The 16,846-nt window shown below is 49.0% G+C and overlaps 1 protein-coding gene and 1 long non-coding RNA gene across 6 annotated transcripts; one reads left to right on the top strand and one right to left on the bottom strand.

Annotated features, from left to right (window-relative positions):
• Positions 1 to 843: 843 nt before the first annotated feature.
• Positions 844 to 10,092, top strand: RBM14 (RNA binding motif protein 14). Of its 5 annotated transcripts, none has more exons than XM_081532010.1 (3): positions 844 to 1,271; positions 6,977 to 7,087; positions 9,216 to 10,092. In XM_081532010.1, the coding sequence occupies exons 1-3, from the start codon at positions 935 to 937 to the stop codon at positions 9,236 to 9,238; spliced, it is 471 nt and encodes a 156-aa protein (XP_081388136.1). In that variant the 5' UTR covers positions 844 to 934; the 3' UTR covers positions 9,239 to 10,092. The 5 variants fall into 5 exon arrangements, with proteins under 5 accessions (XP_081388136.1, XP_081388133.1, XP_081388137.1 ...); XM_081532007.1 differs by having other exon boundaries at positions 6,977 to 8,441; XM_081532008.1 differs by having other exon boundaries at positions 1,177 to 1,763; positions 6,977 to 8,441.
• On the bottom strand, positions 3,427 to 16,671 carry LOC145522887 (uncharacterized). The gene is made up of 2 exons (XR_014066231.1): positions 16,433 to 16,671; positions 3,427 to 4,759 (listed from the first exon to the last, which is right to left on the bottom strand). It is a non-coding gene; the product is annotated as an uncharacterized LOC145522887 (long non-coding RNA).
• Positions 16,672 to 16,846: the final 175 nt, after the last annotated feature.

Raw genomic sequence — 16,846 nt, 5'->3', positions numbered from 1 at the left:
GACATGACTGAAGCGACTTAGCAGCAGCAGCAGCCATGCAAAATCTTTTTCTCTTTTTTTAAAGGCTCAACTTTCATCCCCTCAAGGACTGTTCTTTTGACTCAATTTCCGATTTTATTAAACTTTTTGTTGTGGAAAATTTCAAACATGTATCAAGATTGATATATCTTATTCCTTGTTTTTAAGGTCCATAAAGGCAGAGGTGGGGTCTGATTGGCTTTTCAGTGTCTCCAGCGTCTGCCTGGACCTCAGCAACCTCAAGGAATGTGTTTCCAAAGAAATTAATGGCACGAGGGTTTATATGGGGCAGATGCCGCTCAGGGGCCCCTCAGACTGCCCAGCATAGGCGGCGGTCCTGGGAGCCAGTCCCGGGAGTCTTCTGCTGAAGGAAGGCGTTTGTCCTGGTTTCTCCCGCCAGGCCAGGACTTCCCGTGGACACTCTCGCTGCTACCCCTAGCTAGGCGCGGGTTTGGCCTAGGCGGCCAGAATGGTAGAGGCTCTGACTCACAACTGAACAAAGTTTTTCCTTGGGGCCTGCCGATCCCGCCCCACCCAGGCCAGAGGCTGCCTCGCTCAATAGGCCTCTCAGCGGCCCGGGCGCTCCCTGAGGCCGTAACCCCTTCCCCAGCCCTTCTTCCCCTCCCCCCGGCAGCGGCGGTTGGTCGCGCGCCGTCGTCCCTCTCCCACCCCCTCCGCTAACGAGCGGGCTCCAGGCCCTCTGGGATTGGCTGCGTCTGAGTGCATTTTCTCTCAGCCTCTCTGATTGGCTGCATGACGCGCGGAATCCAGGTTCCGATTGGCTAGGTCAGGGCGCCTGCGCGGCGGGGTTCTCGGTCGCCAGCCATTCCTAGGGAGGACTGCCGGCGGGTCGGACGTCTCGCCTGTCGCTGGAGGAGAAGTCCCGGCTCTCCGGGAAGGCGGCTGCGGCGGCAAAATGAAGATATTTGTGGGAAACGTCGATGGGGCGGATACGACGCCGGAGGAGCTGGCAGCTCTCTTCGCGCCCTACGGCACGGTCATGAGCTGCGCCGTCATGAAACAGTTCGCCTTCGTGCACATGCGCGAGAACGCGGGCGCGGTGCGCGCCATCGAGGCCCTGCATGGCCACGAGCTGCGGCCGGGGCGCGCGCTCGTGGTGGAGATGTCGCGCCCACGGCCTCTTAACACCTGGAAGATATTCGTGGGCAATGTATCGGCAGCGTGCACGAGCCAGGAATTGCGCAGCCTCTTCGAGCGCCGCGGACGCGTCATCGAGTGTGACGTGGTAAAAGGTAACGTGCAGACGGGGGCGCGCTCGGGGCACTCTGCTTGTTAGCCACGCCCCTTTCCCGGGGCCGGTCACTGCGCGGTTGGTGGGGGCGGGGTGGGGGGAAGTCCGCGGGAGTGAGGCAGGAGGTGTTGGGGGCGCGTTGGGTAGAGCCAGCGTCCTCCCGTGCGGTCCAGGCACCATTAACCAAATGGGAGGAAGCGGCTCAGGGTGGGTGCGGCGGCCACTGTGAGCCGAGCTACGGGGCCGGGGACGCGCCTGAGAGACTTGGGAGTATACCGGGGACGCGCCTTCCACTGATCTCCTGGGCCTGGCACCGAGCGGAAATTGGGAAGTGACGGGCCAAGCCGGATCATGGAGCGGGGAAGATTTTGCCACTTCCCCACTTCCTCACCAGACGTCTGTCAGAGCAAGGGAAAAGGTGGGGGCTGACCCCCCCGCCCCCCACCAAAAGCCACCCTCGTGTTCCCTCCCGGTGAATGCTCCCGAGCGGAAGGTAACGGGGCCCTTGGAAGTTTCTCGGGCTGGGATCTTTTATTACTGTGTGGCGTGGGTCTACTCATGGGTGTAGTTAACTCCTGGGTACGGGGCGGGAGGCGGGGGCTTCCGAACTACTTTGGCCTTTCAGTATCGTTAGGTGGGTTAGGCCTGGCAACTCTGCGTTTTCCAACTTCCTCAAACTTGCCCCCCCCCCCCGCCTTTGGGATCAGTTTTACATCTGTAAACTGGAAGCCCTGACCTTTCTTCTGTGGAAGAAGGCTTGTTTTATGAAAAGCCCTCTTCTGAGCAGCTAACTTGTCAAGCTGGTGCCCCAGAGCAATGTCCTTCTTTTCTAAACTTGGTGATTTTGCAAGGGTGCACACTCTGTGGCTGAGGGGAACATGGGGACTTAGTAGTCGTCTTTGCTTGAGTAGTCTTCCTGATCAGGGTAGATCCTGAGAAGAATGTATCATCATAATTTAGGCCTGACTTCCTTTTTTGGACCCATGTGACTTCTTTTCATAGTCTGGGTTCTTACCCCTTAGGCTCTTTTTCTGTTTTGTTGGGAAGATTTCTGGAGTACAGCCCCTGTGTGTGTCCAGTCTGTGTTCCACTTGGAAACAGATGAGATTTAACTTTGCCTTGCTGTATCTTCAAGGATGCAACCTGGTAGTAAGTATCTGGTTCCTGGCTTCTGGTTTTGGATTCATACCTGCTCATAGCCTGTGTGAGAAGTTGTGAGGATAGTAAATAAATTTGGGAGAAGGTGCTTATTCATTTCCTCCAAGATACATCATTTACTGTCCTCAAAAGGTGCATCTTTTGGGTCATTCCTTATCCTTTTTGTAAGTGGGGGAAGTGTAAAGCCTGCTAGTCACCACTAGGAGTAACTCCTTCTTCTGCATTAATACTGCATTCTATTTTCTCAACTCAGGCTGTGCAAGTTCGTGTCTATCTGAAATCAGGCTTTCCTACTGATGAGGCAGGCTGTATGGTGCATGGATTTTTGCTTTTATTTAGAGTGAAAGAATGGGAAGGGCCTCAGATTGGGCTCCTGGCCAGGAAATGGATAGGGGTATATGAGAGGTCTGTGTTTGACCTACTACGTTTTTGTGTGTAGTTCTTTAAGCAGGCTGTCTACTAGATTGAGAGTCTTGAAGCTTGCATCTGAGGAGACTGTCTGTGGAACTCATTGGTCAGGGTGCCCCTTTGGGGTGGTAGAGAAAGCAGAAAATTCGCTTGAATTGCTGGGGACTGACACCAGGAGACAGTGGATGTGGGGATGGAGTGGGGTGAACTGTGTAACTGGGTCCGGTTTTTAGAAATTAGGTTTCCTTGTGAAAGTTTTGTGCATTTTGTCCCTCTGTGAACATTTGATTTGCCGAAGTGCTTTGGCTTCCTCAGGGAGTGGTGGTTAGCTGTTATTTGTAGTTATGCTGATACGTAAGCTCCTGATAATACTTTGATACAAAGGACTCTGGGAAAGGTTTGAGGATCGTATGCCCCCCTGATGCCTTTCTATTTGGAGTGAAGGAAAATGAGGTTTTTAAGTTAGGAATGTAGTAGAGGAGACTGGCTCTGGCTGTATTAAGTAGCTTACTTATTTCTTGGTCTGGGAAAGGACATTTGATTGAGGTGTCTTATGTTGATTGTCAGGTCTTTGGAAAGCACAGAAGCTTGGCATTGCACAGAACAGCCAGTTCTGTTTTATTTCACAGGGGGAAAACTTAGTTGCTTGGTTCCAGGAGCTTAGATATGATTTGATTTGGAGAGTAAAAATCTCCATAGCAACAGCAGATTGTAACCACTCTCCACAGTTAAATTCTATTGGGTGTTAAAGGATGAAGTCTCAAGAGTTGCTGACAGCTTTAGGAACCAGTCAGATTTCAGAAGTCTGAAAGGCAGAAGAGGAAACTGTTTCCTATGTTGTAGGTGGCCATTCTTTCCTTCTATGTATAGCTCTGTAGTTTCACATTAGAAGTTTTTACTCTTCTGCGAATAGGAACACTCATGTTTCCAGATTCTCTTAAGTTGGGTACTGGAGGAATTGTGATGCCAGATCATTAGGAGATCTCTGTAAATCATTGCCTGGTAGCCCCTTTAAATGAGATGAATTACCTTCAGAGGTCAGTTTCCTTGAACTAAGTCAGGCCAGTGAGTCCCTGGAGTTTGCTAGTTCTTTGTTTTTTTGTTTTTTTTTTAATCATCCTGACAGTAGTTGGGTTCCTGGGTGTCTTTGATAGGGCTAGGCCTGGGTTTAGCTGCTCAGGGTTGGCTAGCCCTCATGTGTTTGAGTCAGCTGGACAACTTGTTCACACTTCACTCCAGTATCAGGCTTAGAAACTTGCTGATATAAATTGGTTATAATTGTATCTCATGGCTTTCTTTTTGTCTGTTACATAGTTCATCTGTGTGGTCAGTTGTACCTATGAAATTTCTGTTTTCAAGTTTCACAAGTTGGTTTCTAAATAAAACCTAGCTAAGTAGGGAATAGATAATGTGATGTCCTATTGCTCTTGTAAACCCACTGAAACATTTTTGTTGGTTGTTCTCTTCCCTAGCTTAATATAGTCCTAGGAATTTGTGGATAGGTTAACCAGGAATATAGTATGATTCCCTTGTAGTGGCTGGAGGTGTGTTGTTTTTTTTTTGTAATTCCCTTTAATCTGCCTACAAACTTGCTTTCTCCTTACCGTTGCATTCTCCTGGTGATAGGCTCAACTCAGTCTTTCCTTTTGAAGAGATCTGGGACCACCAGCATTGATTTTTAGCTCACTCCACCCAGAGTGGAGGTGAGAGATCAGAGGACAGTTTTAGTGCCCTGTGGCTAGGTCTAAAGGAACACTTTTGCTTTTCACAATTGGTAGATGAAGAATCAGGTTCGGGCCATAAGAGAGCGAAGACAGTTGTGATAGTTCATTTTGTTTCTGTATCATCTCTGGCAGGTTCCAAATTTGCGCTTACAGATGGCATTGTGTCTCTTGTGTTTTATTAGAAATGAAGGATCATATCCTGTAAGGAAATAAGCCTATGGTTATTCCTAGGCTTGAATAATTATCATGATTTTTATCATAGAGTTATTTATACTTTTAGCTGTTGTTGTTCAATCACTAAGTTGTGTCTGACTCTTTGCGACCCCTGTGGGTTGTGCCCCCAGGCTCTTCTGTACGTGGCATTTCCCAGGCAATACTGGAGTGGGTTGCCATTTCCTTCTCCATATTTATACTTCATAAGACATTTTTATCATCTCATTTGACTCATTTGGGCTTGCCTGGTGGCTCAGATGGTATAGAATCCACCTGTAATGCAAGAGACCTGGGTTCAATCCCTGGGTCAGGAAGATTCCCTGGAGAAGAAAATGACAACCCACTCCAGTATTCTTGCCTGGAGAATTCCATGAACCAGAGAGGATCCTGGCAGGCTACAGTCCATGGGGTCGCAAAGAGTTGGATGTGACTGAGTGCCTAAGCACATACGTTGAATCTTGTAAATCTGAGGTGGGTAGGACAGATGGTCAGGGGGAGAAATAAATTTTAAGTTCTGTAAGAACTTAATAGCAAGTCAGTGATCTGAATCTTCAACTGAGGCTAAATTTTAGCAGCTAGTTGCAAAAATCCTTTTGCTATACCACACTTCTGACTTCTACCTGTTGATTAAGAGTCACTTCGGTTGCATTGCATTACATCCAGGAAAATGACTTGCTTTATAGGAGTAGCTAGAGAGCCAGTCCCAGTGTGAAAGTTTCTGAAACAGGACACTTGTTTAGAGGACATTTTAAAGGATTTTTTTTAATCAAGAGTGGAACCTTAGTAATTTCATGTGGGTAATTTTTCATTTCCTAAAGTGATGTGAGAAAGATGGGGTTCTGATACTTGAACTTTAAAAGTAGCCTCAGGTCCAGGTGGTGGTAAGTACATGACCCGAGTTACCACGGGCATGATCTCTTTGTTCTTCAGATTCTGCTTGCACTGTTGTGATTTGTGAGATTGGATTTGGACAAGAATTTCTTCCTATTCCTTTCTTGAAGGTTTCCTGTTCTGTATAGATGAGTTTTGTTGATGAGTAAGACTTTGAGATCAACATCCTGTCTTAGAGCCTGTCCTCAGGCCACAGCTCATTCAGATCCTGATTGAGGGCCTGAGGGGTAACCTTTTAGCAGAGCCTGCTAGCTGCAGGAATTGCAGCTTCTTGCTATGAAGCTGAGAAACTAAATCTTTTCTCTAAACAGAAACCCAAGGGGTAAGGGATGTTTCTTGATGAATATCAGTGGAGAAGGTAATGTGGCCTAGGAGTCTGGGGTGGCTTGGGCCTGAACTGAGTAGGGTCTGGCTTGGGCTAGGTGGCTCAGTTTCCATTCCCACATTTCACTGGCTTACATGGGGTCCAGCGTCTCCCCTTCTCAGCTTGAGTGTCTAGTCTTAATACACAATCCTGCCTTATATCGTTGACTTCTTAGGGATAGCCTGATGTCGTGAAGAGGCATGGAGAGCTGGGATTCTGTTTCTGGCTCTCGCAAGTGGATTTGGGGCAAGCCATACAAGTTCGCTTGAGTGTGTTTGCCTACCTGTAAAATGGGGATAATGATCCTTTGCTCTGCCTGCCTCCTGGGATTGTTGTGAGGCCCAGATGAGATCTTGTGCATGGAAATGCTTTGAAAATTGGGAAGTACTGAGGGAAAAGGGGAGATCATATTGGAGGAATGTCATAGATTGTGTATTGCTGTGTAGCTGTTCTGCCTTAATGGGACCCTGGGCTGAGACATGGGTCATGTCCAGACATAAGTGGTCATTTCCAGTGTTTGAGAGTTAAGCCTCAAAGGTGAACAGTAGTGTTCGGTGGTCCTGGGTTAGAAAATACTGAATAATTGAGTGATCCAGGAATGCCTTCTGCATTTTTGTCTGCGGATTTGTACTTAATAGGAGATGTGAAGATTTTTATCCTCTGTTGCAGTTCATCTTTGCTCTTTCTTCTCTGAGCAGGCAATTGGGTGAGGTGGCAGGGGGAATGGGGAGAATAGGAAGAAAACCATAGGCAAAGCTGACTATTTGGGACAGTCAGAAGCTTTGTTATATGGGAGTCACATTTTATGACCTACTCCTGGAGAGGAGGGTATGGAGGCCTGGTGGTAGCTGGCAACAGCTGGGTGCTGTTGGTGTGTCCAGTTTGGGACCCATCAGGTAGCATGCCCTGCCCCCCTAATTGCTAACCCTCTGTCTGCTGCTTTATCAGACTACGCGTTTGTTCACATGGAGAAGGAAGCAGATGCCAAAGCCGCCATCGCGCAGCTCAACGGCAAAGAAGTGAAGGGCAAGCGCATCAACGTGGAACTCTCAACCAAGGGTCAGAAGAAGGGGCCTGGCCTGGCTATCCAGTCTGGGGACAAGACCAAGAAACCAGGGGCTGGGGATACGGCATTCCCTGGAACTGGTGGCTTCTCTGCCACCTTCGACTACCAGCAGGCTTTTGGCAACAGCACTGGTGGCTTTGATGGGCAAGCCCGTCAGCCCACACCACCCTTCTTTGGTCGCGACCGCAGCCCCCTGCGCCGTTCACCTCCCCGAGCCTCGTATGTGGCTCCTCTGACGGCCCAGCCAGCCACCTACCGGGCCCAGCCCTCAGTGTCACTGGGTGCTGCCTACAGGGCCCAGCCTTCTGCCTCTTTGGGTGTCGGCTATCGGACTCAGCCCATGACAGCCCAGGCAGCCTCTTACCGCGCTCAGCCCTCTGTTTCCCTTGGGGCCCCCTACAGGGGCCAGCTGGCTAGCCCTAGCTCCCAGTCGGCCGCAGCTTCCTCGCTTGGCCCATACGGTGGAGCCCAGCCCTCGGCCTCGGCCCTCTCCTCTTATGGGGGTCAGCCAGCTGCGGCTTCTTCGCTCAACTCCTATGGGGCTCAGGGCTCCTCCCTTGCCTCCTATGGTAACCAGCCATCCTCTTATGGGGCGCAGGCTGCTTCTTCCTATGGGGTTCGTGCAGCTGCCTCCTCCTACAACACCCAGGGAGCAGCTAACTCCCTAGGCTCCTATGGGGCCCAGGCAGCCTCCTATGGGGCCCAGTCTGCAGCCTCATCACTAGCTTATGGGGCCCAGGCAGCTTCTTACAATGCCCAGCCTTCAGCCTCTTATAATGCCCAGTCTGCCCCATATGCTGCACAGCAGGCTGCTTCCTATTCTTCCCAACCTGCTGCCTATGTGGCACAACCAGCTACAGCTGCTGCTTACGCAAGCCAGCCAGCTGCCTATGCCGCACAAGCCACCACCCCGATGGCTGGCTCCTATGGGGCCCAGCCAGTTGTTCAGACCCAGCTGAATAGTTATGGGGCCCAAGCATCGATGGGCCTGTCAGGCTCCTATGGGGCTCAGTCAGCTGCTGCAGCCACTGGCTCCTATGGCGCTGCAGCTGCCTATGGGGCCCAACCTTCTGCCACCCTGGCAGCTCCTTACCGCACTCAGTCATCAGCCTCATTGGCTGCTTCCTATGCTGCACAGCAGCATCCCCAGGCTGCTGCCTCCTACCGTGGCCAGCCGGGCAATGCCTACGACGGGACAGGTCAGCCGTCTGCAGCCTACCTGTCCATGTCCCAGGGGGCCGTTGCCAACGCCAACAGCACCCCGCCGCCCTATGAGCGTACCCGCCTCTCCCCACCCCGGGCCAGCTACGACGATCCGTACAAAAAGGCTGTCGCCATGTCGAAAAGGTACTGTATGCCCCCCCGCCTCTGCCCCCAGCTGGGGCTCAGGGCAAGGGGCTGAGGTTGGCATGGGAGGGAAACTGGAGCCATCGGCCCCTCCCTTGGCCTTCTCTACTCCTGTGGGATGTCCAGAGGCCGAAGGGGATGATGTCTGTGAACTTTCCTGGTCACCAGGGTTCAGGTGGAGCTTCGTGCTCAGCCTGGGGTGGTACCAGCTAGTCAGGCTGGGAGAAGTGTCACCTGTCTAGGCTAGCCCAAGTGCTATTGGAGCTAATGCCTGCAAGATTGTGGCCCATAGCCTCTCCCACTGTCTCAAGGATCCTTAAGCCTGTTATGTGGTTGTCCTGGCCTTTGGTGGGGGTGGGTTTGAAAGAGTAGTCCCTTTGGCACTCACTGGCTGAAGGCAGGGTGTATGTGGTGCGTCCACTCTTTGGGAAATTGGGGACCTTGCTTTCGTCCGCCGTTCTGTTGATAAACCACCAAGGTCTTTTCTCTGCAGGGCCCAGGGGTGGGGATAATTTGTTTGTGGTTTGGGAATGTAGGCCAGCGTCCACCTTGGCCAGTTCAGAAGGGAGGGCTTCATTGGTGGGCTTGGTTTCCCACAGTTGGACCAGGCTTGATTTCTTGCCCTGGGTAAGGTGATGAGCCTTCTGAAAAATCTTGTTTGTTGGAGACCAGTCTGATTACGCCCTCCCTGCCCCCATTGGCATTTCCCCAGTGCCCACCTGGAGCCCTCCCCTCGATTGTCTCATTCACCAACTGTCTTCTTCTCTCGACTAGGTATGGTTCCGACCGGCGTTTAGCCGAGCTCTCTGATTACCGCCGTTTATCAGAGTCGCAGCTTTCGTTCCGCCGCTCGCCGACAAAGTCCTCGCTGGATTACCGTCGCCTGCCCGATGCCCATTCCGATTACGCACGCTATTCGGGCTCCTATAATGATTACCTGCGGGCAGCTCAGATGCACTCTGGCTACCAGCGCCGCATGTAGGGCCGTCCTGGGATGGGGCACCACAGGGAGGGAAGGAGAGGAGAGATGGGGTAGGGTGCAGACCCAGGTTATAACCGCTGGCCCATACCTCTCCTGTTGGCGGTTTTTCATCCCCTCTACCATGTGGGCCTTCCCCAGGAGACGATCCTTTTGAGTGTTCGGCAGTAACCTACTTTATTCCTTCGCCTCAGCAGCAAATCTTGCTACTGGCTCTAGATCTGCGGTTCCCCTCTCCCCTGCCCCATCTCCCTAGGATGGGAATCTCTTTTATGTTTTGATTTTTTTTCCTGGCTCCCTTTTATTTTTGTGCGCGATATTTAAGGTCGTCTGGATGGGGAAGCAACCTGCAGCTGAGGTCGGCGGCGCCTTTATCTTTTTAGATGTGAGGGAGGCCAGGAAAGGGTTAGCTTAACCATTTCCTATGCGCCAAGCTGTGCCAGATGTCCAGGGGGCCCTGTGTCCCTCTATAGACTGTGTTGAGACTGAGTTCCTGTTGGGACAGTCAGTTGGTACATGTCCAGTCCCTACTGACCCCTGACGTTCTAGCTGATGCTGTGCGGCACAGTGCACTTCCCCATCTCCCCAAGTAGGTGGTGTTAGAAAACCTTAATTTTTTTTCCCTTTTGTATGGACTACAAATAAAACTTGGGGCGATTTGCAGTTTGGAAACCTGGTTGTCATTGTCTTGATTGCACTCAGTTTCAGAGAAGCCAGTTTGACATCCAGGAATACATGACAGCTAAAGGGAAGGTGGCCAGAGGACCCAGGGCAGATGAGGAAAGGGGTCTGAATGTGGGAATTAGAGTGATTTCCCTGCTACCAGAGGGATTTAACTCCTCGTCTCTCTGCTAGTCCGCCATTTTAAGGACTGGAGAATGTGGACAAAGTTGCTTGGGCTGGGGTTAATCACACCAAAATGCAGTAAATTTATTGCCCATTTTCCTCGCCCATGCTTGGCTATTTTCCTTGTCTCCAGTTCAGAAACAACCTGGACTCCAGCAGGGTGGTTCTGGGGTTTGACTTCTCACGTGAGAAGTGGGGAATGGGCTGCTTTGGTGCTTAGAAGACTAGTAGGGCCTTCAGGCAGTGGGCTCCAGTGAGTACTAGGGCTGGGACCTGGAAATGGGTCAGTTGGAGTCGGGGGGTCACGTTAACCGTGTGGCAGTGTCTCTGTGGTTGGGACATTTGGAAGCCAGTATGGGGGGATTCTGGCCATAGACCTGGTATTTTGCCTGTTGAACATCATCCTGGAGCATCCTGCCTGCGTCCTGCCAACCCCTGCCATCATAGTCACCGGCGACTGCAAATTCCCTCTCTCCATCTGTTAGGGTTTCCAGATGTTTTCTGGCTGGGTTTATATTTGAAGGTGTTAACGGTAGACCATGGGAAGGGGGCAAAGTGTAAGCATAACTAAGTAGGGTGCTGGGATAGGGTAAGGAATTGATTCTTTTTATACTTTTATTCTGGGACTAGGGGTTCGGAGGACCTGGGCACAAAATAAGATGATTCTAGCCATGACAAGATGGAAGCTTGGGCTTTCTGATGGGTGAATGGAAGACTGGTTGGGTAGGGTGGTAACAGGAAACCTACTAACATTCCTTTGGGAAGGGGGCTTTAGACATCTGATTTGGGAGTCTTTTTGGGCAAGGTGATTTTGGGGAGGTGTGTGTCGAGTGGAGTTCAGGCTGGTTCTCTTCTGCCTCCACTGGTTTCTTGTGAACTTGCTTGTGACACAATAGTTTGCCCCAAGTGTTCTCTTCCTCTGCCCAGTGGGCAAAAAGCACATGCTCTGTATTAATTATGAACTACTTGTGGACGCAAACTGGAGTAATCTCAGGGGTGCTGAGGCCATGGCTCTCTCCCTTTTCTTTCTGCTCACTGCTTTGCTGGCCCTTTCCATTTCTTTTAAGGACTGGGAGGAGGGGGAAATCGAATAGGTTTCTTGTCACTTTTCTGCAGTGAGAGTGGGGTTATCACAGGGCCAACCTAACAGATTTAGCTCTGGTTATTTCCCTGGAAAATCAAGGGTTGTTTAATTGTGGTGCTGTGATTGTGGCCTGTGTATTACTTGTCAGTGTGATTTTCTGTCATCTTTCTCTCCAGTGAGGGTTCAGCCACTGTCCCAGTCCCACAGTTCGTGTGAAAAAGAGCCTAATGTGCTCTCGGGGCCAGTGTTGATGTTTCTTTATTACAGCTTAAGTTCTTCAGAGCGACCTGGCTGAGATGATCACTCAACTTGTCATCTCTAGGTACTGGTGCCCTTGCTGCCTCTGCTGCCAGGCTTCTGGTTTAAGCTCTGAGGAGCTCTAAAGCCTAATCACTTGTCATTTTCCTCTTCCTTGCAGATTGTTTTAAAATTCTTTTCCCCTTTTTTATTTAAATTATGCTACCTGTGTTAATCCTATAGCCCGCTTCTCCTACTTTGCTTTTTGTAGATTTCTGATTTCCAGGGTCCTATAACTTGAAGATGGTTGGGTTGAGTGAATGGGAGGATAGACATTTAATGTGTGTTTTGGGAAAAGGGAGTGGGAGTATGGGCTTACAATATCCTTTAGGTCTTTGCACTTCTGATCTATCAGCTCTAACTTGACCTTCATTGGAGAAGTTTTAGGTGATTTATTCCTGGAACAAGACTAAAGTTTTCTCACCTCATGTCTGTTCTCTGAGGGTTGGACCTTGTTTCAGATTGTCTGGGGTGGGCCTGGGGCTGCTACCCTTGTACTGGAGGTAATGGGACTGTCACTGAGTTGTCAGTCTCTAAACGTAGGCTGCCTTTCTAGTCATTGTCCATAAGTTAAGCTCTGCCAAAGTCTGTGCACAGACTGTTGGTTCAGTCATTTTGTCCTGTTAAGCCAAGTAAGTTGACTATAATGTCATAATGAAAATAAATTTCCTATATTTATGGGCCAGTATGTAATGTATTTAATAGGAGGTTTGGGTAATAAAGATGGATAGGATAGGTGGAAAATTCTGACCTTAGTTCTTTCTATAGGTGCCTTTAAAAGATCATAAAGGGTAGAATCTAGAGTTTTCCGGGAAAAAAGTTCTTAAAATGATTTCAAGTCTGTAAATCATTAGAAATACGGTGTGTCTGTAGTGCTGGAAATAGTGTTCAGGCAGCTGAGGTGAAATACAGTGATCACCCTTGGGCTGATCTTGGGGAATGGGTAGCCCAGGGGAGGCAGGACCTACCTCAATGAACTAGTTACATAGTTAATAAGCAATGCCGGGGACTTCCCTGGCACTCCAGTGGTTTACACTGTGCTTCTGCTGCAGAGGGGTGTGGGTTTGATCCCTAGTAGGGAGCTAAGATCCCTGTATGTCCCGTGAGGCAAAAAAACCCACTAATGCTAGGGAGGTCGTAGGTAAAGGAGGAGAGAGGATGGTGCCGTCCCACTAGAGAAAACTGGAGCTAGAATTTGTTGGCTTTGAAACTTGACTCGGCACAGAGAATTACTGAGGGTGCTGATTCTAAAATCAGACTTCCTGGGACTTCACTGGTGGTCCAGTGGTTAAGAGTCTGCCTTGAAATGCAGGGGACAGGGGTTTGATTGATAGTTGGGAAAGTAAAATCCCACATGCTGTGGGACAACTAAGCCCACATGGCCCAACTAGAGAGCCCATGCAACTCAACACAGCCAAATAAATACTAAAAAAAAAATCAGACTTCCTGAGTTTGGATCTTGGTTCTTCCATGATGTATCCATGTGGTCTTGGACATGTCAGGAGTTCTACCTCAGTATTTTCATCTATAAAATGGGGATAGTAGCTCACATGTATTGAACATAACTTTATTGCAACTCAAATGTATTAGGTACTTTTAAAACTTTGATTAACTGGGAAATTGAGGATACGTATAGGTTAAGTAACCTCACAAGGCTGCAAAGTAGTGCATCAAGGAATTGAATCAGCCGTTTTGAGCCATCCAGGATTTTGCTTGTGATACTACTGTTGGAAGGAGCAAATACCATGCATCAGGTGTAGGGCCTCATATATAGTCACTGCTAGCCATCTCAGAAATGAGTTAGAACATTTTGGGGAGATTGAGATGGCCTACTGGAAGCACACAGCTGAGGAAAGGACTTGGGATATGGGTGTGAGTGCAGCATGTATGAGTAACAGTGAAGGAAGGAAATTTCTGTAGTAAGTGGTACCTAAGTGTGATGTAGGCCACTGGACCATACCAGTTTTGATCACCTCTAGTTTCAGACAACACTGTTGTATCCTGGGGATCAGATTCTTCTGGGTATGGAGAAGAAAGTTATGGGGTAGGACAGAGGTTCCCAACCTCCAAGATCTAATGTCTGATGATCTGAAGTCGAGCTGATGTAATAATGATAGGAAAAAAGTGCACAATGAGTGTACCGCACTTGAATCATCCTGAATCCAAATCCACCTCCAAGCTGTGGTCTGTAGAAAAACCGTCTTCCATGAACCTGGTCCCTGGTGTCAAAAAGGTTGGGAACCGTGAAGATAGAGGACCTCCCCAGATTAATGGGAGACTTAGAGGGCATCACTGACTGAATGGATATGAGTTTGAGTAAACTCCGGGAGTTGGTGCTGAACAGGGAGGCCTGGTGTGCTGCAGTTCATGGAGTCGCAAAGAGTCAGACAGGACTGAGCGACTGAACTGAAACTAGAGGGTGTAGCTGGCAGTGGTGTTGGAGGCCTGGTGGCTCCCTCTGAACACCCCCAGAGAATAAGTTTCCCCTGGCTTTTGGGCATCTGCTTGTTTTTAGTACTAAGTGTCCACGTTTTCAAGCTGATATTGACTGAAAATCCAAAGTTATTTCTTTCCTCTTGGTTATCAAGAATTTAACTCATGTGTTCATTTATCCATTTGTTAACAAATACTTGAGTGCTTGCCATGTACCAGGTGCAGTTTTAACACAGGATAAATATATTACGAAGGAGAAATAATCTGCATACCCATTCTCTTAAAATGCCTAGTGCAGAAGGGCACACATTGTTTCTAAAATTCATTTTCCTTTGATGAGATTTAGGCTCAGATGGTCAAGAATCTGCCCGCAAAGCAGGAGACCTGGGTTCGATCCCTGGGTCAGGAAGATCCCCTGGAGAAGGGAATGACAGCCTTCTTCAGTAATTTTGCCTGGAAAATCCCATGGATAGAGGAGCCTGGCGGGCTACCATAGGGTTGCAAAAGAGTCGGACATGGCTTAGCAACTAAACAATAGTAGGCAATAAGAAAAGGTCCTTGCCCTTGTAGAACAAGTATTTGCTGGGGACAGGGGGTAGGAGGAAGTGAGAAAATGAATGAACAAATAGGATTTCAAGTGGTGGTAAGTATTTGGTAAAATACCATGGAGTTCATGGGGTAGAATTCCAAGGTGTAGGGTTGGAATGGGGAGATGTCTAGATGGGGTGACCAGCTTAGGACCTGGAGAAAAAGAACAAGAACATTTCATTCAGCCTGAATGAGCTTGGGACAAAGGCTAGTGTGCAGGAGCCTAGTTGGGGTGGGGTGTGGGGTATGTGTGGAGGTGGTAGGAGAAGGGTTAAAGAGATTGGGAGATTTTGGCAACAACCAGATTGGGTAGTGTGAATTGAAGCTTTTCCAGTTGTCATGGGTCTTAAACCCATGATTTAATGCATTTGGTTAAATGATTTAATGTGGTTTGCTCAGTTGGAGCAAAATCAAATACAACTCAATCTAGAGGGCTTTCAGAAGGTAAATCAAATTAGATTAGGGAGTGGGTAGATTAGGGAGTGGGTGTGGTTGGTGGTCTGCAAACTGGCCTGAACTGTGATCCTGAGAAGATTTATATTCCCGGCTTTTCACCTTTGGACTTGGAGAGATTCCTAGTAGAGTAAGCTGACCTCATATGCTTTGGTATTTTGGAAGAAGGTTTATCTCCAAGGCCTCTCAGGACAAAAATTTTGGAAGATGAAACAAAGGAGCTTAAAGGATTTCTAGACCAGATGTGTTTCCCTGCCCAAATGGAGTTGTGACTGCCTCCAACTTGCAGCAGACTAACATGCAGTTGGTTTTTTTCATCATTGATCCTTTGCCCTTTACTCACAGCTGGAGTGTCAGCATCAGGATGCACAATGAAAATGGACCAAGATTAATGATCACATTTGTAAATACATCATTTTCACATTTTTAGATTATCTTTTACCACCCTAGAATAAGCCTGGTGTGCTGCAGTCCATGGGGTCGCAGAGTCGTACGTGACCGAACTGAACCCTAGAATAAATTCTTGACCACCATTTGATTTCTGAGTCGTCAGGTTTTAAAAATGTTTCTACTCTGACTCCACTTTTCTGGCTATGATCCCCACCCCTTTTGCCGGGGGGGCGGGGCGGGGGGGGCTGGTGGTGCGCTGCTTTGAGCCGGTGCTGTGATACATTTGTATCATCTCCACTGCTGAGGATCCCTTTCCTCAAACCACTGCTTTTATCATGTTTTAAGTTCTCCCATTCTCCCCTTTAAACTCCCTCTTAAAGAACTGCCTTGCAAAAGGGTCATATTCATAATGAGATTAATGTGAAGAAACCAAACGATGATTTTTTAAAAAGCCGAATGGACCCCCTGGAGGATGCTGTTTTGGATTGTATTTTGCTTATTTAGCTGGTTGTGGTTTATTAGGTTTCTTCTTCCCTTTAAGGTCGGTTCTATTTTAAACCTAACATCTCTGACTGATGGCGCCCAATAAAATAAAACAAAAAACTTCGCTGCTCTAGTTTTTTTCTCAGGGCAGGGTGGGGGTGTTTTCTCAACCTCCACAGAGAAACCTTTTCCTCATCTTGAATCCCAGGAGGCTGGTTTCTTGAGGGAACTTGTAATGCACCCCTCAACCGAGTCGACTTCGGGGACCTTTATAGCCTAATTGAAGCTGAGCCCATTAACCGTTTTGAGAGTCCTTTCACCACCTATGAAAGCAGTTTCAATTGGAGGGTAGCTCTGCGACTCCCAGGGCGCCACTGTGGACTCGGCCGAAGGAGGAGGTTGGTTGCCTCAGATGGGACGCTTCGCTGTTTTTCTTACCTGGCTTCTGGGTCTGCGTAAGCTTTCGTCCGCAGCATCCGAGCTGCGAAGGGGTGGCGTTTGGGAATTTAGAGGGAGAAATTCGGAGTAGAAAGCAAAATGGAACGCACGTGGATTGGCGAGAAGTGGAAACTTAACAAAAGTTGGCGCCATGACGCTAAACACCGACCGCTACACCGGAGTCCTAACTCGCTCCGCCTAATGGCGGGCGGAACCCTGCCTGCGAAGCGTACGTTGGTAGGTCCGCCCTCATGCCGAACTCCTACCCAATCAGTGACCTCGGTTTCTCGAGGGTGTTGCTCATTGGCTTTCGCATAAACGCTCCGAGGTTACTGACGTTTCCACCTCTTCCTGGCCTCAGGTAATTGGCGTTCGTGGTAACCAATCAGGAAGAGCATCTCCAGGAACGCCTGC

This window comes from Giraffa tippelskirchi, chromosome 10, assembly GCF_054371585.1.
Source record: "Giraffa tippelskirchi isolate mGirTip1 chromosome 10, T2T-mGirTip1v1.2.pri, whole genome shotgun sequence".
In the NCBI taxonomy this organism is placed as follows: Eukaryota; Metazoa; Chordata; class Mammalia; order Artiodactyla; family Giraffidae; genus Giraffa; species Giraffa tippelskirchi.
This window is presented reverse-complemented; position numbering and strand designations above follow the sequence as displayed.